The 27,330-nt window shown below is 46.5% G+C and overlaps 1 protein-coding gene across 2 annotated transcripts; it reads left to right on the forward strand.

Annotated features, from left to right (window-relative positions):
• Positions 1–26,919, forward strand: LOC130200120 (ankyrin repeat and SAM domain-containing protein 1A-like). Of its 2 annotated transcripts, XM_056424108.1 has the most exons (14): positions 1–541; positions 8,907–8,963; positions 10,143–10,212; positions 13,110–13,222; positions 19,141–19,239; positions 20,020–20,166; positions 20,579–20,686; positions 21,430–21,600; positions 21,672–21,809; positions 21,952–22,023; positions 22,139–22,225; positions 22,601–22,738; positions 22,835–23,017; positions 24,404–26,919. In XM_056424108.1, the coding sequence occupies exons 1-14, from the start codon at positions 260–262 to the stop codon at positions 24,518–24,520; spliced, it is 1,782 nt and encodes a 593-aa protein (XP_056280083.1). In that variant the 5' UTR covers positions 1–259; the 3' UTR covers positions 24,521–26,919. The 2 variants fall into 2 exon arrangements, with proteins under 2 accessions (XP_056280083.1, XP_056280082.1); XM_056424107.1 differs by lacking the exons at positions 1–541; positions 8,907–8,963; positions 10,143–10,212 and having other exon boundaries at positions 12,830–13,222.
• The last annotated feature ends 411 nt before the right edge of the window (positions 26,920–27,330 follow it).

Here is a 27,330-nt window from a genome sequence, read left to right on the forward strand (position 1 = left end):
TTGCACCATTCTTCTTTTCCCCCCCCCCCCTTCTTTCTTCCTCTTAGATAACTCCCAGCTCGGCGAGGATCAAGAAGCAGGTGTCCCGGAGCAGTTCACTGGCCTCCTGCACGGATCCTCCCCGGTCTTCGACAGCCGCGAGGAGCCCTTCAGGCTTCCAGGTGTTGCGCCATCATCCAACCAGGACCAGCCAGAACCAAGAAAATCTGCCAAAGTAAAAGAGGAAGTAGCAACGCCGCCGCCGCCTAGCCGCCCCAGTATGGCCGCCATCCTGACCGACTGTGATCCCAAAGCAATTTATGCAACTGTGAACAAGGAGCCCAGGGACTTCGGGGCCGGGGCAGCGTCCGCCGTACGGCTGCGTCCTCCCGGGGACCTGAAGCTGGCGCGCAGCCTCTCCAAGTCCGACTCCGACTTGCTGGTGTCGCCCCCCAGCGAGGAGGACGGAGGATTGGGGAACCGCAGCGAGTCGGTTTCTAACTGTAGCACTGGCAAGAAGAGGCTTGAGAAGTCTCCCTCTTTCACCTCCGAATGGGACGAGGTAAGTGTCGCGACCCCTTTGGGGGGACACCTTTTCGGTTCCTTTGCCAAGACTGGAGATATTGAGTCATGTTAAAGGTCGCTCGTACGTTCGAATGTAACAGAATCCTCAGTTATTTACCCAAAAAGTAAGTAAAATATTGGTACTTTTCTGAAAGAAAACTTCAAGGACAAAGTTATCGTGAGCCCCAAGAAGCAAAGCATGAATAATACAACAGATTTGAATAAGAACAAACGTCAAATCTCTTTCAACGGGAATTTGAAAGCATGAATCCGAACGCACGCGAGTCGCATGAGCGTTGAGCCTCTCGTGATCGTTTCTTCACAAAGCCCCACTTGTTGGGCTGAAGTAAGCCTGTACTGCAGCCATTGCTGCGCCGCAACTAGGAAACTAATGGCATGACAACATCAGCACCAACTGTAAACAGTTGACTGAAGGGAACTTCCACTAAAATCAATAAGCACAAGTACAACAATGACTCCATTATTACAAGTCTGTGCGGCTTTATTTGCTGACTCCCGTCTTGTGTTTGTTATTATCTGCGGATGCTAAAACTACATACACCCCTCCATTCGGCGCTTTATTGCTTTGTCTGGCGTGGAGATAAAGAGCCGAGTCGAGCCCCAGAGAGGGGAGATTAGAGGAGACGAGAAGATGAGGATAGAGGAGCCGAGGAGCCGAGAGAGGAGGACAAGAGACGGAGATTCTTTCTCCGAGAGAACCTGCGAGCTGTAGGTCTGTCTCCCTTCAGCTCGCGTCTCCTTCTCAGGCTTCACAACGCTTGTTGAGTCTCTGTTGAGGCAGCTCATCACACACACACACACACACACACCGCTGAGCAAGTGTGGGATTATTCAAAAAGTTTTCCCCCCAAAAAAATCCCCTGAATTTGTCCGAGCTTGTTGGACTCTGAGATAAACAAGAAGCCTCACTTGCAGAAGCACTTCCTTTTAGTTTGGTTGCATCATATGAATACAAATAGAGAGTATATCAGCGGTATGGTCAGTAAACGTGGCCGCGGCGCTTTCACCGTCCTCCCAACACTCCTTGTGTTGTCCGTAGGATTAATGACGTCCTCCGAGCCTCTTGTTTCACCATCGGTTCAAGCGATTCCTCTCGGTAATGTTCCCTCACATTTTTTGGGGGGTATTTTTCATATCTTAATATTCTGCCTCGTGCATCTCCCACGCTGCATGAGTGATGCCAGAGCCCTCAGGTGGCGCCGCCCTGCGTTTCCATCGCACGAGGCCATCGGAGAGCCGAGATGATGGCGGCTCTGAGGTCGATACCTCGCATGCCCCCCCCCCCCTCCTGTTCTGAGGTCAACATCTTCTTTTTACCAATTGGCATGCAAATAATGCCAAAATGTTCATAATTCAATGCCCAATCTTGTGATATGCGAAGGTATGCGCTCTACCGAGTGCCCGTTCTAGTTTGTGAATGTTGTCATTCTGTTTGGGAGAATTGAATGAAAGACAAATACCTCTTCAAAGCGTTGAGAGGTTGAGCCACTGGGCTCCAATCGTCTCTTTTTATCCTGCCACGACCTGAATTATGTGTTATTGTTGCAAGATTCTCGCGTAGCCGTGATCCCTTTTACCTGATCTTGTTTTTGGATATTTTCTCTAATGGTTGAGGAGTTGAGGAGACGGCGTTCTTTCTCGTCGGTGCAACCTCGCGTTTGGGATTTTACAGGTGTGAGCGCCACGAGGAAGGTTTTCTGCCGTCGGCATTGCCAGACGTTAGCGAACCAACAACCTCATTAGTTTATTGTTTCGTCCAAGCCTGCCAAGGAAACACTCACGAAAAATTGGAGCTGGTATTTGACGAAAGTTGGTCACGTAAACTGACCTTCAGGCCTCCTCTGTATGCAAACAGGGAGCTCCATCGTAAAGAACTCGTCTCTAATTGAGGCCAGAGTTTGACCCGCGTGCACATTTTATTCCTTATTTTTAACGGCTCATATTGGTTAATTGCAGATGTTGCTATCTGCGTATATCACGGGTATATACATGAATGAAAACAAAGTAGTAAAGAAATGCCAATGTTTATTTTTCAGCTATAAAAATGTTAATTTATGTTGTGTGATGAGTAAATAAATTCACGATCGGCCATAAAAAAAAATCTAGCTTTTTATACACTACCGTTCAAAAGTTTGGGGTCACTTAGAAATGTCTTTATTTTTCAAAGAAAAGCACTGTTTTTTCAATAAAGATAACATTAATCCAAAATACACACTATACATTGTTAATGTGGTAAATGACTATTCTAGGTGGAAGTGTCTGGTTTCTAATGAAATATCTCCAGAGGTGTATAGAGGCCCATTTCCATCAACTATCACTCCAGTGTTCTAATGGTACATTGTGTTTGCTAATCGCCTTAGAAGACTAATATCTGATTAGAAAACCCTTGTGCAATTATGTTAGCACAGCTGAAAACAGTTATGCTGGTGATATAAGCTATACAACTGGCCTTCCTTTGAGCTTGAAGTTTGTAGAACAAAATTAATACTTCAAATATTAATCATTATTTCTAACCTTGTCAATGTCTTGACTTTATGTTCTCTGAAATGTTCAATTCATTTGATAAATACAAGTGTGAGTTTTCATGGAAGACACAAAATTGTCTGGCTGACCCCAAACCTTTGAACGGTAGTGTATATAGAACTTAAAGTTGCATCTAAGTATTATACACACACAAATCATTTAAATAATCTATTTATATCCAATGTTGTGATTAATTATGTTGTCATCAGATGAAATATAGCCCAACCAATTGTGGATTTTTTGTGACTATTGATATTTGGGAATTTAAGAAAAAAATTTCGGGCCACAAACGCATTAAGTAAGCGATACAGACACTTAGATTAATTTAAAAAAAGTAAAATTCCAAAAGGGGTGCTTTCTATTCATGAAAACCACCTCTCGGTGCTCTCTGGTGGACACTCTTTGGATGGTGACCCCGTCTCTCAAACCTAGTTTTGGCATTTCTTTCATGCTTGTTCTTGTTGGTGGCCGACACATACGCAGATATGATATCTGCAAACTAATATTGACCTCGTAGATTTATATCAGTCTATCTATAATGGCAACTTCCAATCAAAATGTACTAAAGTGTGGTGTTATAAATACAGTTTATAACTCGATGCTTATTTTAAAAGTAAAAAGTACTAAAAGAGAAAAAGACGTCCCTCTTCAGAACATTGTGCTCCAGTTGCGTAATAAGGTCAATAAAAGGGAACTTTCTGTGTGCTTGGATCCTGTTATTCCCGCCCGGGGCACAGCACACTGTGGTTCTCCAGTTATACGACCACCTCCTCGCCTCCTCACTCACAGGGATAAAGGCAGGCGTGACATCACGTGGGCTTTGCAGGTTGCTGCTCCTCCCACGGCGCCCTCAGTGGCTTTTGTTTTGTAAAAAAAATGTCAAAAGAGGAGGAGGAGGAGGAGGAGGCTGCAACAGAAGGTATCGCTGTCCTCTTGCTCAGCCCACCTCCCATGTGGCGGGAGAAGCAGTGGTATTATTGGCTTCTGGCTGGAGAAAGAGATCCTTATCAGTGCGAAGGAGATCCACTCCAGGCACCGGCCTCGTTGGCGGCCTGCTCCATCACTGGTGTGTGTTACTGGCCAATCTTGTTGAGTTCATCTGAATGCCTGAAAGCTTATTTGAAATCCTAAAGTAGGCTGCTGGCAACGAGCATCACGACCCAGCCTTAATTATTCATTCGTACAGACTGCATTTTGATCTGCTCTCCGCAAAATATAGATTTTTTAAAACTATATAATAGCTAACAATGCAGTTGACCTTGAACATGTGTGATTTTTGCTCTGCACATGTTCCGTGTCAGATATAGAAATATACACCACGTGTATTTGGGCGTGACGCAGCCGGTGGGCGAGACCAATAGCTCTCGCATTCACGCTGTGCAGCGAGAGACTCCGCCCACTCCTCCTCTCTACCTCCATCTGCCTGATGGATCGTGGAGGTCTCCATCGTGGAATATGCCTACTATGAACTATTCATACACTCTGTCACATTCATTGAATGTATTTTAACTCTAATCTGTCCTTCTGTACACATTACATCTCTTGTTCTGTCCATCCTGGAGAGGGATCCTCCTCTGTTGCTCTCCTGAAGGTTTCTTCCCTTTTTTTCCCCTGAATGGTTATTTGGGAGTTTTTCCTGATCCGATGTGAGGTTCTGGGGCAGGGATGTCTATGTGTACAGATTGTAAAGCACTCCGAGACAAATTTGTAATTTGTGAAATCGGGCTATACAAATAAACTGAATTGAATTGAATTGAACGAATTTGTGACGTTCCAACCCGAGTTGCAACGCGCAGACGGTTCTGTAATCCGGAGAGGATGTTTCCTAAAACGCCGGCTGCAGCAGCGGATTGCGTATATATTTCTTAAATGTGATTTAGATGTGTTTGGAGTCGGCCGAAGCCCCGCTTGGCAGTCTGCTACTCGTACCTTTTTTGAAAGGGGCGATTTCTTTTGTCCGATTTCCCAGCTTCAGTTAATGTTAATGAACTCGGAGGCCTGCTGCCTTTTCTCTCTCACTTGAACAGTCATTCGGATGCCTCGCTGAAAGCAACGCGCGCACAAAAGGAGGGCAAGCGCCCGGGAACCTTTCTTCTCCCGTTACTTTCTGGGAAAAGGGCCGCCGCGCGTGCGCTTGAAATGGAAACATTCGCACCGCCGATGTAAAGTGCATCTGAGAGGAGTGTGTGGGGAACGTAGTTAAAGTTTGATTGGGCGTAACCAAGCCTGCACTCTCTTTAATGATGTTGGGAGGGTCCTCTGAAAAGGAAAACAACTCCTCTTTCTCTCTCTCTCTCTCTCTCTCTCCCTCCTCCCTCTTCGGCCCATATTGCGCCATCTATTTTATTTCCTGTTCTTCTCTGAGCTGGCAGCCATCTTGCTGGTCCCAACTGGCTGCCTGCATTACTCTACTTGGCTGTGTGACAGCCTTTAGACGCGGGGTCCCAGGACATTACCAAACCCACCCCCTGAGGAACACACACACACACACACACACACACACACACTTTTCAAAAACATATTTTCCTATTTTAATCTCCTCTGCTAAAATATTCCTTTTATATTGGCCCTCCCCCTTTTCCTTTTCCTCACATGAGCAACACACCCTCGGATACACTGCCTCTGGTTTCAAGACAAGGACTGTGTGTGTGTGTGTGTGTGTGTGTGTGTGTGTGTGTGTGTGTGTGTGTGTGTGTGTGTGTGTGTGTGTGTGTGTGTGTGTGTGTGTGTGTGTGTGTGTGTGTGTGTGTGTGTCGCATGCTAATGTGGGTTGGTCTTGGTCCTCGGGATCAGACTGAAGATGACAATCCGGGGGGCGCATTGTGTGGGCCCGCAGGCCTCGCTCCACAGATGGGAGGAGAGGGAGGGGGCGACCGAGAGCTTTTAGAGCGAGGGAGAGGGCCGCCGTGCACGGCCTCGTTTCACTCCGAGCGCCACTTCTCCGTTCTCGCACGCCACGGATCCAGTGGCCACTATGAAACCATCTTTTGTGAGTATTGATTCTCTAACCGGCAGCAGCGCCGCCGCCGGAGGCTCATTCATCTCCTCTCCCTGCCACCGATGAACTGAAGGGGAGAAATAACTGACGCTTTCCAGCATTTATGCTGGATATTATATTTCCTGTGACTGGTATGCGCTGATTGCTAAATGCAACACAATGGAATGAGGGGTGGGGGGGGGGGCGAGCTCAAGCCCCTCCCTCAAACTAACTATTCCTTTTACTTCGGAGTGTGTTCTTTTAAAAAGTTAGTCCTCTGTGGCATTTTACAATCTACAGGGGCCAATACATGTTGCATCTCTTCCCCCCCCCTCTCCATTCTGGTATTGCCATGTCCGTGGACTCGTTGTGGTTTTCGGGGGCAGTGCTTATTTTCCGTGAGGAGACAAGTGGCCTGTGTTTGTTGCAGGGACGCCTCTCAAAACAATCGGGGGGAAATCTATTCTTCTCTAATTCCCACCGTGGGGGGGGGGACGTGGAAGGGGAGGAGGGAGGCACACGGTAGACCCTAACCCACGTGCCGCCACTCCTCTGTGTTTCTCTCCTCGACTTTGAACATAGGTGTCCTTCCTGTTGGAACGTCCTTTGGGGGATGAGTTTGCAAAGTTCCCGAAGGCTCCTTTTTAAAGGGGCTGACATTGCGCCCAACACCACATGCCGTTGCGGCTATTTTCAGGAGGATGTCGATGGGACAGCTGACGGCGCTTTGTCCCACTTTGGCATCGAGGTGTCGGCGCCCGCTTTTGGACGGCGGCGTGCTCGTGTCCACCCTCGACGCCGTTCCACTAGCCCGTAGTTTTCGTCCGGCCTTTGCTCCGGTGCCAGCTCGATTCAATTTGAGGGCGGTGGTCCGGGCACACACTCCCCCGGCAGCCTGAATAAGCTCCCCTCCCCCCCCCTCCTCCTCCTGGAGCCACATACCTGCTGTGAGAAGCCCGATGAATGGGTTCACGTGTCTTTTAATCTCCCCCACCGCTGCCGGCTCTCCAGCTGTCGACCTCGGGCCTCGCCGCTGACTTCTGACCCTCCTCATTGTGGCTCATCGCGAGTCCCACTGCACAAAGGACACGCCCCCTCCATTTCAGGTCTCTATTGATTCTATCTCGCGGCACAAACAAAAACACATTCCTCTCCCTCTCCTTTTTATCAATTCTCATTCTTAGCCCTCAACCCATGAAAATCAGAGGCTTTCCCCCCCCCCCCCCCCCCCGTGTTGTGGATGTGTTTTACCTCGAGGAAATCACGATGTCCCCCGGCCGATAAGGATGTATTTACCCGGCTCCGGTTGTATATCGCACCTGCCTTTCGCGGTAGCTGCTTCTAAATCTCATTGGAGCAGATATAATTCCCTTTTTCATTATCGCGGACATGCTGACGCACCAAGACTGAATGCAGCTGTGTGTGTTTATTGTTCTCGCCTCCATACGCTGACCTTACCTGCACTGCGAGCGTGTTTCAGGAAGGTGCCCTGAGGCCCTCGCAGATACACAACGGGGAGGACAGAATATCACAACCTCTGCTTCCGTGTTTAAAAGCACATGCGTCGTGTTCCCCCCAGTGAGCTCAAGAAATAACCGACGGTTGAATTGCAACTAACTAGTCGCCGGCATTTTCCTCAGGAGGTGGTGGAGACCAAAATAAAAGCTAAAAGGAGAGGATATTGGAACACGATTAAAAAAAACTAACTATTGTATGAGTAAATAAACAATTGTTTGCCCTATCAATTTAGAAGGCGATGATATGTTGCCCTCCCCAACATATCAAGTGGCCGAAAAAAGAAAAAAAAGATTGCCGGTTTAACCCTCCTGTTACCTTTAGGGTCAATTTGACCCCTTTCAATGTTTAACGTTGGTGTTCTTTGGGGTCAATTTGACCCCAGGCTGTTTTTCACTGTCAAACATAAGAAATATCAACTTTTTTGTATATTTAAAGGGCTATTTAGGTAGTCAACAAACACACATAAAGTACCTCACACTTAAACTTGGGAAACAATATTAATTCTAATAATTTTCTGGAGTTTTTAATTGCTGGGGTCAAATTGACCCAGAGGGTAAAATATGTTAGTAAATGTGAAGGTAACAGGAGGGTTAAAGGAATATTTGTACATTTTAGTCTATAATAACCTCCAACACACAATCCCAAATCACATGATTCCAGAAATATGGCTTCTCATTCAGCCGTTTGTCCTCCATCTACCTGTTTATAGGACAAGTCTGGCTATGGGAAAGCATCGCATGTACTTACTGCTTCATATGTGATTATCTGCAATAGGAAAAGCTCATATTCATGCTAACGCACCTCTACAGTGCGTCTCCTTTTTGATTCGGCACAACCACCGACACTTTTTTCACCCACGCGGTCGCCGCTCATCTTCGCTGACTCACGCGAGTCTTTTGTCCCGGTGGGAGCGACGCTGGCAATCCCGCCGTCATCGTCCCACGTTTAATGACCGATGGCCGGGAACGCGCGGAGGTTGTGTCAAGCCGGCGTGACTAATCGGCCGTCCGGTCAATAAGCTGTATTCTAATCAACGGAGAGGGAGCGTCGGGCAGATGGATCACTAACCTCTCCGCCCGCTGCCCTTCCTCTCGCACGTCCGAGTTGTTTTGATTTATGTCGAATATGAAAATATCAGAGACGGCGGAGGAGAAGAGTGCGATCTGCAAGTCGATGGCTTCTTCACTTATTTACCCGTTACATATCGCTCATGCACTGAACATGGACAGTAATTAATTCAGTTTAATGGGATGTGTGTCTAAAACGAGTGTGGGGGGGGGGCACAGTGACGATATGGGAAACCAAACCCTGAGTTCTCTCTTAGCAGAAACCGACGACTTCTTCCACCACAAAACACCGAAGATCTAAATCCGTTGACAGCGTAAGACGTCCATCTTTCATATAAATGTCTCCTGGTCCTTTGTTGGGGGGGGGGGGTCTCTGGGGCATTCTTTGTAGAGGTAGATGGGATCCTTTTCCAGGCTTCGTGAACCCTTTTGGAATGATATAATCCCGGCGATTATTCATTTCTTCTTCTAAGTCCAGAAGCTCTCTGTTTTTTCCCGATTCCAGCAGCTCGTTTGAACAGATGCGTCGTTCTTCACGGTTTTCCGTCTCTGGCGTTTCTCTTCCAATTTAGATGTCATTTCACGACGGATTGATGAGAACCTGACGAATGTAGACTTTAGTCTGCGTTATTGCTTTGTATAATTACACTAATGGGGACGTGGAATGTGTCTCGGGTGCTTTTAAAGCAGCAACCGGGACTATCGCCTCGAATGAAATCCTTCCAGAAAGTCTGAATAAAAAGAGTTGGAGTGACGCCACCTGACAGGTGCACTGTCAGTCTCTACCTTTCTTTCTTTTTGTTCATTCTTTCCACTCTTGATGTCCATGCATACTGTGGATTTGTTGAAAGGGGCGAGCCATGTTTTGGGCTGTGACGGGTGTAATATAGCAGCTCAGTGACCCTCTGCTTTATTAGAGCCCTTTGAATAAATGCCTTTTGGAGGATATTTTTTATGTATGTCCACGTATCAGTGGCCATACACCAAGAAAAAACCCCACCACGGTGACGCGCACGCGCATTCCGTGGGGATGCATGACATCATTGCAAGAAAACTTGGCAATGTTGGCTTCTTCTCCGTTTCAGTGATAGATTGTTTCTGTAAATTTAGAATAGTTTTGGCCGCGGGCCGCAGATGAGACGCAGCTACCTGCAGTCTGGAGCCAATAGACATGACCGAGGCCATAAATGAGATATAAAAGCAATCAACCGTGGCGCGGTTGCTTTAAGATGCCCTTCAGAATCTCTATTCATGCGTCTCCGTAGATACCACGTATGTGACTGACTTCTCTCTCGCTTTACGGTTTCCCTTAACTCTGTCGTTTTTTCCTTTTGCAGGGTGACTGTAACAATTGGTGGTTTAGTGCTAACGGCTTGGGGAGCGTTTCTGTGTGCTTGTGGCTGGTGAGAGGTGGCGGCGGCAGGCTAGACTGCGATGTTCTCCTCCAGCTCCTCCTCACCGGGTCTCCTCCCTCTTCTGCTCCCGTCCTTTAGATCGAGAAGATCATGACGCTGATTGGTGCCGGCATCGACTTCTCCAGAGATCAGCAATATGCGACACCAGGTAACGGTCTGATCGCCGTTCTCTTGTTTCCATGCTGTCAAATGTTAGAGTTCAACACCGAGAAAATATAGTGGGGGTTTTATTTCTCATGTTTTTTTCCCCCCTCCATTGCATTATTAATCTCTTGTACATTTTACTGCGAGCTCTCCATCATTGAATGTTGAAACCCTAAATTACCCTTTGGAAGTTGGCATGTGTGTGTGGTGCACATGGGTTTATTGTCGCGGGAACTCTTTTGTCAGTGGTTTGCTTGTCTTGTACTATAAACCCGCATTGAATTCCTTTCAAATCATCCTCCCAAGTCATTTCATCCCAATGCGTGCTCAAGGGAAATCAGGTGCCCAATCAATGACACACGATCAATGAAGGAGGCATCCGAAAACCACATGCGAGCCATTTAGCATCAGAGAAGAGGGCAGAATAGTATAATGCTGGTAGGCAGTTGGTCTGTTTTGACAAAAGTGTGTGTGTGTGTGTGTGTGTGTGACACAAACCAGCTTGTTTTTTTAGTACTGGCCCCTAAACCCAAAGTATATTTCTCTGTCTTCAAAATGCCTGAGAGACGCTGTATTAGATCGAGCTCTTTGTTGTGTTAAGGATTCTGTACCTGTTACCCTTTTCAAAAGCCTGTCGTCGGGGTTTGATGGATGATGCCCGGGGACTGTGGCGGTAAACCCAAACGATCGACTTCTCCCATTCAGCTCTCGCACTGTCCCTCTCCATCGTGCCCCTCAAGTATAAAACTTTGCCTCGGCCACATATTCCTTTTTTAAACATATTCCAGAGGTGGATTTCGCACAGAGTCGTGTGTCCTCTCATCGTAGCCTCCTGTTTGTTCCGCTGGGAGGGAGCTGTTTAAATATTAACCAGTATGCATGTCGGGCGGAGGGGGGGTGGGGTGGGGGGGGGCGACATGCTCACTTTGCGGCGATGAGGAAAGCCGAGACCACTGCAGTGAAGCCGTTGGCGCCCCGTCACTCGCTGCATCCGTCTGGCCTGAACACGTCTGAATCCACTGGGCTGTGTGTGTGAGCCGCGTCCTCGGCTCCGTCTCACCGAAGCTGCTGTCAGGAGGTCATCGAGGGACGCCCCCCCCCCCCCCCCCCAACCGCTCCCAGTGTTTGCCTCCTCCGTGTTGACTGGAGAGCAGCGGTATCTCTCTCGGATTGTCTCTGTGCCTGCAGACTGCTCGAGGAGGAGGAGGAGGAGGAGGAGGAGGAGGAGGAGGAGGAGGAGGAGGAGGAGGAGGAGGAGGAGGAGGAGGAGGAGGAGGAGGAGGAGGAGGAGGAGGAGGAGGAGGAGGAGGAGGAGGAGGAGGAGGAGGAGGAGGAGGAGGCTTAACGAGTGTGAGAAAAGAAAGACTGATATCCAAGAGCTTCGGCAAGTAACGAGGAGTGAGGGTAGCGGTAGCTTGCAGTGACACAGAGCAGCCACCTGCAGTGTTTGAGAGAGAGAGAGAGGGAGGGAGAGAGGGAAGGGTTGGTAAGCATATGTCATGAGGGGGGAGAGAGAGAGGAATTGCAGGCAGCAGAATTGTGACCAGCCCGGACACTAGCAGGACGCCGCCTCGGCATCTGTAGGATTAGGTGTTCCCCTCCGCTCCTCAGAGGGGACGACTGAGGGCCGGCTTTTGTTTCCGTTTCCTCGAAGTGGACCTGAACGCATCGCAAAGACTTTGCCAGACCGAGTAGAGACAGTTGTAGCACTCGAGTTCATTCTGGGGTGGGGGTAGGAGGGGTAGGTAGCTATTACTTAAGTGGTCTTTGAAGTATAGCCGATCGGATCCACGATTTGGATTTTTTTTTCTTTTTCCTTTCTTTTTTTTGTCTCTCTCCACGTTTTCACGCTTCTCGCGTGACCAAAAATGGGATTGATGTCGCGGGAGCCTCCTCCTAAAGCAGGATCGCGTCGGCACCGGGTTGAATAGATGACGGACGAGAGCACTGGCGAGGGAAAGAGAAGCTTTCAAAATAAGTTGTCCGCTCTGTTAATGTGTTGTTCAGCGCGAGGTAGAACTCATCCGGGTGGTATGTAACTCTTCTTCTATCGGCAGGGCGATCACGGTAACTTTGAGCTGTGGTTTGAGATGCGATGAAGGGAATTGAAGTGTGTGATATACCGATAGGAGAAAAAAAAAAGTGCTTTGGGCTTTGGAAGTGAGTGAAACCACGGATGAGAGGAGGCGGCCGTCGGGCTCGGGCTGCCGACAGCCGTCAGTGTGGCTTTTTTTTCTTCTCCATCAATCTGGGCTCGCGACAGACGGACAGGCGGCGGGTTCCCCGTCGATGCCGCCGCCCTCACTCGCTGGATTAAATGCCGAGTAGGGGAATCGGAGGAGAGCTCCGTTATTGGCAATTAACCGCCTCCGGCTTCTCGGCGACGAGTTTTCCGAAGAAGTTTTTTCCGATGCGGCTGAAGGACGTTGCTCCCCCCCTGGAGCGAAGCGTTGACCTCCCTCTTGAGTTGCTCTCCATCACTAAACTAGAGATTCATTAAATCAGCTGCAAGCTTTTATTCCCGGGCAGAAAAACGCTTCCACCTGACATTGGACATGTCCCCCCTCCCCCCCCCGAGTTGGATATGAACTTTATCGTCACATTTGCAGCGGTGAAGTGAGGCGGCATCTTGTTTTGTACTAGCTGGTAGATCGCCAGCTCGTAGCGCCTCCATCGCCTCCACCCGGCCCTGAAATCTCAGGGGTACCTTTTTTTCTTTTCTTTTTTGAGCCGCCGTGGTTCGGCCCCCTCCGAGCACGCTGTCTCCCCCGCCCTCCTGTTGCTGGTGCGCTCGGCTCTGCTGTCCGAGGATGATGTGGCGGTGCCGCGTCTCGTCCTCGGAGTGCCGCTGCTACCGCCTGAAGGGTTTCTCCCTGCTGAAGCGCTTTCCCCTGTCGGCAGGTGCGGCGGGCCGGCTGCTGGACCAGCCCGTGGGCGACTGGCTGGATCACGTGGGGCTGCCGCAGTACGAGAGCAAGCTGCTCCTGAACGGGTTCGACGACCTGCACTACATGGTGAGCCCCCCCCACACACACACACACACGCGCGCACAGCCACCCCCCTTCTTTCATGTCCGAATCGACCCGCGATGCATTCACTTCTTCACGACCCTGCTCACTTTTTTATGATTTTTTGTTTTTTTTCCTCCTCTCGTCTTTCACCGCCTGCTCGCACTTTTGTCTTTGTGCGTTAATCCGATGGACTCCGCCCTCCATTACTGTTGCTGTGAGATGAGATGATCCCATTAGCTCCGTCTGAAGTTCAATTAGCTGAAATCCTGTCACGACCCCTCCCGCTTTTTAACGAGTCAGACTTTCTTTTCTTTTTTTTACCAGCGGCTGCAAGGTTTTATTGTCGGAACTGTTCATTCTGGGTGGATTCGGCACATAATTCAAGACCTCGCATTACATCACAGGCTTTCACAATATCCAGAGCGTGATTCGATGACCCGACCCCCCCCTCCCCCCTCAGGCTCTCAGGCAGAGCACTTATTGACGTTCGCTATATTTACACGCCCATTCGACCAGATAATATGCAGTTTGATCCGTGCCGTCAGATATTTAGTTTACGGGAACCTCGATATCGTTATAAATGCCGGCTGCGCGTCGGCTCGGGGTTTTTTTTTAAGCTGCACTCTCAGGCTCTCAGACAGTCCGTCTCCATCTCAGGAGGCAGGAGCGACGACGCCATGAGTTGATGTGGACTGATGAAGGAGAGAATGAGGGACCTGACTGGTGGGATGAGCCACTGGGCATGTTGGAAATGAGACAGACGTTATTGTTAAGATGAAGACTCTTTCCTCCTCCATCAGGCCGGCCACACATCATGTGTTCTAGTTTCACATCCCATCCAAACGCCATGCTTGACTTCCCTGATCACGTGAACGTATTATTGTCTTATCCAGATGTGCTTCCAAGACACCGCCACTTCATCCAGGCCAGATCCAGAATGCTGCACATCATGTATGAACCGTACAAAGAAACTCCATCTTGCCTTATTTTTCAGGCGTTTGAGACAAAGTAAACTAACTCGAACATTTCAAAATTGAACGTGACCATGAATCAAGCCGTTCTACAGAAACGATCTCGGTTTTTACAAAAGAAAAGGAGAACACTCTGAATGAATATCGGCAATGGTAAGATGATCCGTGAGCCACATAGCTCTATTTCTGTTGCACCTCCAGGGAGACGAGCTGCACATTACCCAGTATGTAACTCCATACTGAACACGATTTACTAAATGTGTGTATTTAAGTGTTTTATAACTGCAAATTAACACCCTTTTTTTAGGCGTTACCTGTGGCGCTGGCAATGCCATTTTATCTCACAAGGCACAATGTCAAAGAAAGCCTTTCTAACCTTGGTTCGGTCACACGGCGTTAACCTACTTGAGAGGAGAACCTGTTGTATCCAGCTGAGTGTTGTTTCTTCAAAGGTATTTTGGTGATCCGACGGATGTTTTCTGTTTGCTTGAAAAGATCAAGTTTTTTTTTTTTGCCTGAGGTTAAACCAGTGTTCAAATCAGGGGCAGCTAACTCAAAACTGCTGACGACAGCAGAAACGAGCTGAAGCCAACCCACGGGGAAACGAATGGAAAACATTGAAGGCCGTTAGTCGACTTCACGCAGCCGTATGTGAGCCAGGGATTTCCAATAGTGATGAAGTACTGGTCCTCCCCTTGTATGTCAATGTGCCTCTGATGAAGGTCAGTGTTGATCGTTGCTTCTTGTTAATTTGACTTTTTAAATATTGTAATATATCAGGACTTCTCGTCTTGAGACTTTACGCGGATGAATACCAAAATAAATGCGTTTTTGCTTTCGCGACTTATCCCATAGCTGCGTCTGTCTAATTTCAGTACTTACTGATGCGTGAATGCCATTTAACATACTTAACATAACCCGAGAGTGGAGCATTTCCCATGCACGGCATCCGCCTCGCTCTTTCTCACCCGGTGTCAACAACACCCGTGTTTTTAATTCTGTCCTGAAGCCTCTGAAGTTGCTCTTTAGGTTTAATCTTGCGACTGTTTTGGAGTCTTTCATACTCGCTCAGCCCTTAATTTGACTATCTTTAAACACGGCTTTCAGGCCACGTGGCTTTCTGAAATCAGCGAGAGGATTTCGAATAAAAGCTGTGTGGCTTTCTGCAGCGTGTTTTTCGCTCTGTAAATGTTGACCTTTTTTATATTTTTTTAAGAATCGTGAATTGATCTCATTTGGAAATGAGTCACCTTCACTAAACTTCCCTGAACAGGAACAGGTTTCTCTGATTCTTTGGTCTATTTGTATTAGAAGTACCAGACTTGAAGCACAGATTCAAAATGTTGAACAATGGATGAATAAATAAGGATTCTTCCATTTGATAAATTGTGTAAAATATATAAATTAACCATTTATTTGTAATTGATGAAAATGCAACGCATTAGTCTCACATTTAATTAAATTTTTTTTTTATTTCATCATATTTTGTACTACAGCTAATCACCAACTGTTCTTATGAAAATACCAGTGATAAATAACATTTAATAATAATTAAGTAACATTTTATTAACATCATTTAAAAAAAGAAGACAATTCACTGCTTCGTTTTTATAACTATTTGCTGAATTGGTTCATCTACATATTTGTTTCATTATGTTTTAATTAATATTGAGCTCTTTGGGGCACCGTTATTTACCCAAGTCATGGCTGAATTGATCGAGTTTTGCTATAAAATCCTGCCATGACCTCTCCACTGTCGTTGAGCTGTTACACTGGATGGTCAAGAAGTAAATTTCATGCGCCGGCTGAAATAGTCTAATCCTTTTTCATCGTCAAATAGAAAAAAAATCGGCCTCCGTTAATCTTCTCGCGGGTGTGAACGGGGCTGAAGAGCAGTGAGTGAACAGCGACATCACTAATCAAACAAGTGTTTACTCCGCCAGTCGGGCCGCTGTGATCCTCCGCCTCTCCGGCAGGAAGGGGGATCAATAACGGCAGCGATTGTGTTGCGTTCGAGCGCCGAGGCGAAGACGAGCTTCTCCTGGAACCAATCGGATGCTCTACAGCTCAGCTCATCTCAGCCGGGGCTCCTCCCCTTCTCTCCGCCCTCAGCGTTGTTCTCCGCCATTGAATAAATGCCCAAACCCTTGATGTCAGAGAGACTCAATGCAACCAAAAAGCCTGCAGTCAAAATTGGAAATTGAGTAATGGCTTGATGCATTCTGTCTCTCTTTCTTTCTGTCTCTCAAGAATTGGGGATGGATTAATTGATGTAGCTGTTGGGGGGGGATGAATGTTTGAGAAATATTTGTTTCGGACTCGGATGGAGAAGGCGGTTCGTTTTAAAACGCGGCCTTTGTGTTCTTAGGACCGCTGTGGCTGCTCACCGGATAGAGACCCGTTTTAATGAGAGCAAAGGGGGGGGTGGATGAGGCCGTACAAGCTTACATTACTCCACGTCTATTATTTCCCCCCCAAGTTTGTGCTGATGTCAGCTTCCACCTGCTGAGATGTGGTGGAGCCACATTAGTCAGAACTTCCCCCCACGGACGTCTCTCGAGCCGGTGGTGTTTTCAGAGTGTGTGTTTGTGTGTGGGGCAGAGGGGGGAGGGGGGGATGATGGATTAAGATGGAGCGGAGGGGAATGTAATGTTTGTGTTGTGGGAGTCTTATTAACACCGAGACCTTTCAAAGACGACATGATCCGCCGTAAAGGAACTTATCGCCTTCATGAGGGTTCAGGTGCTGAGTTCTTGCATTCAGGACGGTTTAGTTCAAGCAGCAACATTTATGATTTTACCTTTCTTGTTTTGTCCGGCCAACAGTCCGAAACCGAAGGATGCTCCATGTACGACAAAGAAGAACTGACGCGACATAACGTTGGACTTTTTTTTTTATAGCTTCTTTTTTTTCTAAATCAGACCATCAGTCAAAAACTCATTTAGTTTGGTGAATCTACTTGTTGATATAGTTTATTTTATTCATTTATTTTGTAGGGACAATGCTCAAAGTATTTTTTTTTTTTTTACGGCAGACTGAAATTACAAAATGTCCAATAACATAATGCAGCTAAGATTCATCAATAAACAGACCGTAACGTATCGATAAAACCACAGAGAAGCAAAAGAAAAGTGTACCTAATAATAAATAGAATCATCCTTTCAGCTCCCGTTTTGTTCTGATATAACGTAACTGGCGTTTTCACACGAGACACTCTGACAAGCTCCAATAAACGCGTTCCCTCCCGTGCTTACCCCCCTTAGTCATGGCGATCATTACGAAGCCTCTTCAAAAACACTTTGGGGTGCAACGAAGCATAAAGCGGAACATAAGAACCATCATGGCCGCCGGATTAAAACCCTCCTCCTTTTACGGGAAGCAGCCAATAAGACGGGACCAACGAGTGTCGAGTCGGTCGGGTGGTTCGTCAGTTCATCTCCAGTGGGACGGTAATGCAGTGATCCACGCCGTGTGAGAGCGCCGTTATCATATCCCGGCTCCCCCGAATAGCTCCAGTCCTCAGACGCTCTGGGCTTTAACGCGTCGCCGTGTCTGGCGCTCAGTCCGAGCCCGGCTGTAACCGGACACGGCCGAGCCCGAGCTCTCACGGAGCTCCTGACCGTTTCCTCTCGATGCTGACCTTCTTACTCTGTCTCTTTACGGTCCCTTTGTCTTCCTTTCTATTCCTGTCCTCTGTGTCTGTCGCTGTCTTTTTCGGTTGGTCCATCTTTCCTTATCTTTGTCTCTCTGTCCTTTTTCTATTTTTCTTTCGGTCCGTCATTTTCTTTCTGTCTTTCTGTCTCTTTCTTTCTGTCTCTCTTTCTTTCTGTCTCTCTTTCGTTCTGTCTTTCTTTCCTTCTTTCTGTCTCTCTTTCTTTCTGTCTTTCTTTCTGTCTCTCTTTCTTTCTGTCTTTCTTTCTTTCTGTCTCTCTTTCTTTCTGTCTCTCTTTCTTTCTGTCTCTCTTTCTTTCTGTCTCTCTTTCTTTCTGTCTTTCTTTCTTTCTGTCTCTCTTTCTTTGTCTTTCTCTCTTTCTTTCCATCTTTCTTTCTTTCCCAGACAGACGGACGCATTCTGTAAACCCCACTGTGCCGTAAATGTTGCATATCAATGGCTTGCTCAGCTAAATCCCAATTAACATTGTGATTTTACAAGCTGCACTACAAAGATTACTTTGCAGTGTTTAACCTTGACGATGGGCCTCTTCCTCCTCCTCCTCCTCCCTCTCCTTCTTCCTCCTCTCCTCACCTTTCCACCCCTTGTTTGCAGCTACAGCATCTGCATGAATAACAGGCTGTCAGGTTTGACCTACACACAATTTCTAGTGCGTGTGTGTGTGTGTGTGTCCTGCTCCAATGAAGCATCACCATGATGCTATGACTCGTGAGATGTAGCTGCTGAAGTAACTCGGTCAACAAGATGGACTTGGGAGCTCTGACTGACTTGTTACTGGTCTGGGTGTTTTGGGTGTTTTTAATCTTTTTATATCCATCGGCGTTCTACGCCTCCGTCTAAAGCCGCTAACCATTCTGAAGCTCTGACATTGATTTATCGCTCCTTTCTCTGTTTTCCGTTACCTGCCACCCGGTCCCAAAGGCGGAACAGTGTGTAACCAAAGATGGGTTTGACCATCATTCACACACACACAACCCTGTCGGTCCCCTGCCCCCCTCCCCCACACACACACATCTCATTTCAGGCGTTATCGACGGGGCCCACTTTGTACAGTCGGTCGGGTCCCAGGGAGGATTTGAAGATCTCCCTCGAGAGTAATGGAGCTTTTCCGCTGCAGTGGCAGCACGCCGTGTGATCAATACTTGCCCTGCAACAAGATTAGTCAGAGTCTGTGTTTTACATTTGATCTTAGTGGGTGTATATGTATATATAGATTTATTCATATGACTTTTGATTTAACCGCAATCTTGTCCTTTTTTTGTTTTTTGGTCCGATAGGGGAACAACGTAATGGAGGACCAGGACTTGAGAGAGATTGGGATCACGGACCCGAGCCACAGGAAGAAGATCCTGCATGCATCGCGCTCGTTACCCAAGGTGACGCATCATTCATTGGTTCTCCAATACTTATTTCTTCATCGTGCGTTGCGTCTGTTGTTGGATCACGAGGCGCTAATTAATCTCCCCTTTTAAAACCAAGGCAGAGCTCAGTGGTGGGAGGTAACGCCCACCCTGGTACTGTACTGGGATAGCATTTTAAACCCTTTATCTAGGTCATTCTTTTACTTCAACACATTTCAGAAGCAAGTATTGTATTGGGGACTGCATCGTATTTATCGAATAGTTATAGTTACGGGTGAATATATGATATGATATGCAGTCGTTTCGAGCCCTCCTTTTGGATAATAAAATGAAAAATAGTCGGGGCCATGTGTCCCATTTCATATGAACATTAATTGTTTCATAGAAAAGGGATTTCGCTCTAAAACATTTCAGATTGTTTCATTTTAATTAATATATTTGTTCTTTGACGCTCAAATATCTCCCCAAAAAAAGTACAATAATGTATAATCTCCATGATTATATTTGTGTGTGTGTATATATATATATATGTGTGTATATATATAATATATGTAAATATATATGTGTATGTGTAAATATATATGTGTGTATATATATATATATGTGTGTATATATATATATACAAATATAATCATGGAGATTGTACTTCTATTTTGTACTTTTCTCTTTTTTCTCCTTTTTTGTGAGATAACCATGCCTCAAAGAACTAATTGTTATTTTTATTTCTATATATATATATTCATTATCTCAGAAGCGAAGCCAAGCATCCGTGTCTGATCGAGTCCTCTCCCACAGGTGAAAGCTCTGGGCTGTGACGGCAGCAGCTCCCTCTCCTCCTGGCTGGAGAATCTGGGCCTGCACGAGTACTTGCACAACTTCCTGACCAGCGGCTACCGCACGCTGGACTGTGTCAAGAACCTGTGGGAGCTGGAGATCGTCAACGTGAGTCGCTGTGACGCACACGGGCCGCCAGGAGTACCGGAGGGTGAAATTGTTTTTTACCAAGTGTGAAAAACAAAAGTCTGACTCTGGAGTTCCACATAGCTTTGGTGGTAAATATCAGGGAGGTAGTTTCCAGTGCTTGGTTAAAGGTTTAAAGGGAAGGGGGATCAAACCAGTCATTGAAGAAGTCAATATCTCACCCCTGCACCTCAAAAAAGTCAGATATAATAAGCCTGATAAAATCCGACACGCAGGGTCTCATTTAGAGGCGTGCAGTGAAGGGTAAGCTGTTACGACATGTTAAGTAGCGGCGTCTGGTGTTTCTTGGGAAACGTCCAACTTTCTAGCACCCCGCTGCGTCCTCGTGTGTGCTGCTCCACATGTTGACCACATCATTTCCTCTTTCCTCCAGGTGCTAAAGATCTCCCTCCTTGGTCACAGGAAACGCATCATCGCCTCCTTAGCGGAGAGGCCCTACGAGGAGCCTCCAGTCAAGCCTCCTCGGTTGTCTCAGATCAGGGTGAGGACCGGCCGCGGGGCGGTTGATAGTTTCATGCTTTTCCTCCCTCTCACGCTTGGTTTGTTTTTTTTAGTCCACAAATTAGAGACGGTATATATATATATATTTTTTAAGCTGAAGGAAGGCCACTGTGATGTTCATCGTGGGTAGGGTAGGATATTTACATATTTTTTAGGGGGCAATTTTTTCCCCGACTGACTGAAATCCAGGGGCATTTCAAAGAAATTGGGGGCACTATTTGAAACTTGTGTGAAATAACATTTAACCTTTGTTCAAAAATAATATATATACTTATTTAGGCTTACAGTATATGAGCAATTGTCATAAAAATGGCAATAATAAGACCATTGAGCAGTCGTCTATGATTCAGTGTTTTCTTAGATTTTTTAAAAAGAAAACAAACCGAAAACATAAATCAGACAATCATTCAATTGTATTCTTATTTCTTTTGTTATTAAAAATGTTCAAACAACTTTTAACAATTATAACTTATTTTTTTGTTATTTCCTATTCAAAATTATATTTATAGATTTTTTTTGTGTGTACCTACCTAGTACACGCAATACAGATAAGACACACACAACAAAGAACACAAATAAAACGCTATTAAATTATCTAAATTATGTGGGCAGTTTTTGCCTCTCTTCTAGTGATATTAGGGGTAAAAATGTTTTCCCTTTGACCTCGTATATTTCCGACGCTGATCGCGCGAGAACTAACCGTGTCCTATCTTTCCTCCCCAGTGCCAAGACCTGCCTGGATCCCAGACCTCGTCCCCCCTCAGTCATGTGGAGTCCTACACCGGACGCTCAATGGACCCTCTGCTGCCCCTGGGAGAGCCCGGGAGGAAAAAAGTGCCCGATAACGAATACGACGTGTCCCAAAGATATCGCAATGAACAACAGAGATTACATGTGCGTTGAGGTCATGGTGGGCCTCTGCCGGTTTTGGAGTAGAATATTTATTTAATTTCTTATCCCCCCAGGAACGGTATGAAGATCGGCATCGAGAGCCCCGTCTGACCCTGCGGCCGCCGAGTCTGGCGACCCCGTACGCGCCGGTCCAGAACTGGCATCACCCGCCCGAGAAGCTCATCTTCGAATGCTGCGCCTACGAAGCCAGCGTACGTCCACGCCTCCCTCCCTCCCTCCCTTCCTCTCTCTCTCTCTCTTCCTCCCTCCCTCCATCCCTCATACAGCATGTGACGCCGTTGCCCTTGAACTCATGCACCAACACGTTTTCTCTCCCTGCCGTTCCCCTTCTAGTACCTCGGCTCCATGCTCATTAAGGATCTGCGGGGCACCGAGTCCACGCAGGACGCCTGTGCCAAAATGCGGGTACGCTGCAAGTTTCCTCCGCGGTCTCGCGGGACCGACTCGGGACACGATGCGTACAGTACGAGCGAGCGGCGATACGTCTTAAAATCTTCTCTTTTTTTTTCCTCCCTCCCAGAGGTCGACCGAACAAATGAGAAAATTCCCCACCATCGTCCTTTCCATCACCTACAAGGGTGTGAAGTTCATCGACGCAGCCAATAAGGTGAGCCGCCACGTGTGTTTTTATGTCGTTGACAGTCGAGCATCAAGCTGCTTCTTTTCCGTCATCGTGAATGCCATGCCCGCACGTTGATGTCAGATTTGTTCACGAGTCGGCGCTTATTATATTTATTTGACATTCATTTTTTTTTAAAAGAGACCCAGCCCGCTATTAGTGTGCGACTCCAACATGATTCATGGCCCAATGTCTCCTCCTCTACTGGCGGTCTCGTAACTTAAAAAAGAAAATATAATATATATACAAATCCTATATATTTTTTTTTTCATAATGCCTTATTACTTGGGAGCATTGGTGGTCCGCCCGACTACTTACAGCCCGCCTCGATCGAGTCTCACGCTGCCTCTCTCCTCGGCGCAGAACATCATCGCGGAGCACGAGATCCGTAACATCTCGTGTGCGGCCCAGGACCCGGAGGACCTGTGCACGTTCGCCTACATCACCAAGGACCTGCAGACCAGCCACCACTACTGCCACGTGTTCAGCACGGTGGAAGTGGTAAGTCCCCGCCCACTCATTCTCACACCAGAGAATACCAGGAGCGGTTCGCTTTTTACGCCGCCTCCTCTTCCTCTTCCTCCTCCCTGTGTGCAGAATCTGACCTACGAGATCATACTGACGCTTGGCCAGGCGTTCGAGGTCGCCTATCAGCTGGCCCTGCAGGCCCAGCGGACCAAACAGCACCAGCACATCCCGCTGGGACCCGGTTCAGAGGTCATCGAGACCAAGTCCGGCCGACCTGTGCCCAAACCGCGAGGCAGCGTGCGGAAGTCGGCGGTGAGTCGGACGTTCTGTAGCGCACGACGTCATCGATTGGAAGAGATTACAATGTATTTGTATGTTTACACACCAACAGCTGGAAGCCATCCGATCACACGGCTGCTGTCAATTTCTCTCCCTTTTTTTCCTCTCTCTTTCTTTACCCTCCTCCTGCCTGTGCCTCGTGTGCCACTTTCCATCCTCCTCTTCGTCTCTCTCTCTCCCCCCCCCCCCCCAGGCGGTGTCCATCTCTCCCTGGACTCTCCTCCTCTCGACAGTCGCTGCTGTTACTGTTACACCTGCACCCGCCATCGTCCCTCCTTCCCCTACCGCTGCCTCCTCATCTCCATCCTCCTCCACTCTTTCCTCCCTTTTCTGCCTTCCCGTTTGTTTGTTCCTTTTCCTCTCACCGCCTTCGAAATCCCGCCATCCTCCATTTGTGTCCCTTTTTTTTAAATTTATTCATATGGCTGTAATTGTATGTTTTACCTTTGTTTGTAGAAGTACACAGGAGCGACACTTTTTTTCTATCATCAGCCACATGTGGACTGATGAATGCTGTGAATATTGCTTTTGCCTCAGGCGCCCCCTTGTGGCCGTGTGGTGGTAGCACAAGCTCCCGGTCACACCGTCAATGCACTTGAATAAAAGTAAAGTCTCAAGTTAGCCCTTTAAAATACACTGAAAAAGGTTTAGAGAGTGACTTACTGGTATTAGAGATGAATGCATTATATATGTTATATAGTGTTTCTGATCACTGGAATTGGTTTAACGTCTGTGATTCCGTCCGACTGTCATTTCCCAAACTTTGGTTTTTAAATGAGTTAAGGGGAGACACGACGGGTGAATAGTGTGGAACTCCCCCATGTTGACAACTTGCATTAAGACGTAGCGTTATTTGATAATGTCGTTGACATATTACGGTCAAAGATTTTTACAGAGGGAATTTGGGATATCTCTTTATCACTCTTTCAATCAGAAAATACTGTCGATAGCCATAACAAATCTATTTTTTGGCATTTTTGTTGGGAGGGGGATACAGAGTTGTATAAATCTATCAATGATAAGTGAGTAAAAACCTCCAGAGTGTAATTATGAATGAAACTGCAAGGTTGCTGAATGTGAGCGCGACTGAAGAGAGATTTCTGACATTTATTGAAAAATTCCATAAATGTGCCCCCGTCACCTGGAGCGTGAAGACAATCACCCAAATTCAACTTTCCCAGTTGATTATTTGCAATAACACAATTATTCGTAGTATTACAAGTTTTATGAAATTATATATTAAAATATGCAAATGAGCTATTATCCAAGTCTAAAAAAGAAAACCATGTTGTTGTTTTTTTGGTGTCTCACTTTAATTAACTTCCACAGATTGTTGATCCCCTCTGTTTGTGTTCGCAGGGCGACATCGTGGAGCAGGACGGGGACTCTCAGTCCGGGAGCAGCTCCACGTGGCTCGTGGACCCCAAGGAATCCAAGCGCACTATCAGCACTAAGTACGAGACCACCATATTCTGAGTGGGACCCCCCTCTTCTCTCCGACCTCTGACCCCTGGGCCTGGCCTCACCCCTCTTCCTCTCGCTCCCTCTGTGTGCCTTTCACTGTGACTCCGCCTCCCCTCAGCCGTCACTCTGGTCCTCGTCTGACAACGGCACCGTCTTTGCTCCTTTTCCTCGTCGTGACCTCCGCACTAGTTATGGATCATCAGTGCAACCCTCCTCTCACTGGTGTCCCACTTCCAGCTTGCCTCTCGCCGTTGCTGTTATTCTCCCCTCTGTGTGTACTTCCTGAACTCTTGAGTACAACACTTCCTCTTTTCCTCCCCTGTCGACGACCCGCTGTTGACTCTCGGCGATAAGCTCTTCCTTCCCCCCCCCCCCCCCCCGTCTATCAATCAGAGCAGCAGGACGTACACCTGGTGCTTCTTCTCTATTAGAGGGAACGAAACTACAACTAAGCACTTTTTACCAAATCCCCAAGCGCCTAAGAAAACAGATGCATCTTCCTCCGTCCGGTCTTTTTTTCTTCTTCTTCTTCTTCTTCTTCACAACAATGCCTTCTCTGTTCATCCCGTCAGCATTGCCTTTTGTTTTGCCAATCACCACCAGGTTAATATTTCACAGCTGCGAGTGAAAAGAGTGAATCATTATGAGGGTGGAGGGAGGGGGGGGGTGATCACGCTGCTCGTGGCCATTAGATCTGTGTTTATATTTTATTTTTCAACATTATGTTAACCCCAGTGCTTTGTGTGCGTGTGTCTGTGTCCCTTCCCCATAGCTGAACACTGTGGCCTCTCCCAGCCAGTAAGAAGGGACGAGAATGAGCCCTGTTGCATGGTGGGTAGGTTGTTTTGTCGGACAGGCGACCCACTTCCCGTGCATGCAGCAGAATCGCGTCGCCGGTTGGATCGAGCTCACCAGAGTAACGGGAGACGAGCCGACGTAAAAAGCTTTCAACATCAGATCCTCTCACCTCACCGACACCAACGCACACACACGCACACACACACGTACACACACATGTACACACGCACACACACTCCATTTCGCTTCCCGTCCATCAGAACGTGATGTTTGAAAGTCAGATGGGTTTTATGTGTTTTATGTAATTCCTGAGACATGTCCGTTGCCTTCTAACACCTGGTTTACGATCTCACAGTGAGGAACCTGTGTCTAAAGGGGAAGTGGCTGGAGATGAGGAACATAAATATATATATATATTTATATATATATATAAATATTTATATATGTATTTATATTTATAAATATATAGATATATTTATATATATAAATATTTATATTTATTTTATATATGTTATATATATATATATATATATATATTTCTTTTATATATTTTATATATATATATATAATACAAAGGTACACAGTATCCAACAGAGACCTCACACTAGGTACACAGTCCTTCCCGGATTATTCTTCCTGTTTCCACACTGTAGCGTCTCTTTGTGACAGCTCGTCACCCTCAACATAATAACTGTGATAAACAAGGTGATCGTGCACGGGAGGAAGTCTTTAAATAACTCGAAGGGCAGAGGAGCTGACACTACAGAGACCGTTTTCGAATGATGTAACAGGGAGTGTTTTTTTTTATTTGCTTTGAAAGTTGTTGTTTTTTTCTTCTTCTGTGTTTTAATTGTTTTATTGGACACTGTGTCCTAACGCTGGCCCTGGATCAGGTGTGGTTCCCAGCTCGCTCTCTCCTTCCCTGTTCCCCTTTTGTTCAGTTAATATCGGCACCATTACACGGTTATTCACCTCCCAAGCGGGCTGGTACGTCTTTAGATGATCGCTGCGGAACAGAACAGGGCGCAGCATGTTGGTCCCAGTGTGTTCACTGTTCATGGTACTCGCTGGTCAGCCGATGTGTTTATGGGTACATAGCCTGGTCGTTTTCTGATTTCACTGTTGTGTATGTGGTACGTTGTCAGGCCAGTATGCGATTAACTTTATGGTACACTGTCTTCAGCTCGCTGGTGTCTGCACCTTCGGCCAGCAGCCTGGTCCCGTTCTGCTTTTGCACATTGTTACGGATCCGGAGAGGTATTTGGGGACTAATCTGATGACAAACAATGATAAGAATGATATTGTACATGAATCTAGCGGTCTGTATTTTAATACTTGAATGATTTTTGCTTTTATAGATATCTATATATATATGTATATGTATGTATGTATGTAATTTTTGACGATTGTCAAAAGAGAGAAAAGGACTATGTCTTATAAAGTTAAACATATCGTGAATAAAAATACCCTGTGATTAAAAAAAACAATGACTCAGATGAGGGACCTCACTTCAGAAAAAAAAAAGATTGTAAATAATCTTGGGCTTCCAGTCTTTTTTTATGATTATTTTTCATAACTGTACAACTAATAAATGGCGCAATTAGAAATGCTGACTAATGACTCTTTATTTGTCCATCAGCTGATCTCGGTGTCTCAATAAAGGACGGCCTGTGCCATATTTACATATAAACTGCACATTCCAATCTTATTTTCATGTGATTATACTCAAAGAAAACATTTGTACTAATATTACTTTCCATTTTGGCTAATAAATCCCCTTAAATGTGACACACTGTTCCTTTAAAGTTGTTTAGGAAGTTCTTACATTCTTTATTTTGTTCAATGTTTAACTTTAGCACATTTTTTAGTTATTACTGCTCAATACTCTCAATTGTTTGGCCTCATTTATCCTCATGTAGATCCTTTAATAGTTATGACTTTACAAACTTTACAGGTCTGAAACATTATTTACAAAAAATGTTACGCTCACATTTATACAAATATGTATCCAATAGATTTTTTTT

The sequence above is a fragment of the Pseudoliparis swirei genome, chromosome 9 (genome assembly GCF_029220125.1).
Source record: "Pseudoliparis swirei isolate HS2019 ecotype Mariana Trench chromosome 9, NWPU_hadal_v1, whole genome shotgun sequence".
Classification (NCBI taxonomy): Eukaryota; Metazoa; Chordata; class Actinopteri; order Perciformes; family Liparidae; genus Pseudoliparis; species Pseudoliparis swirei.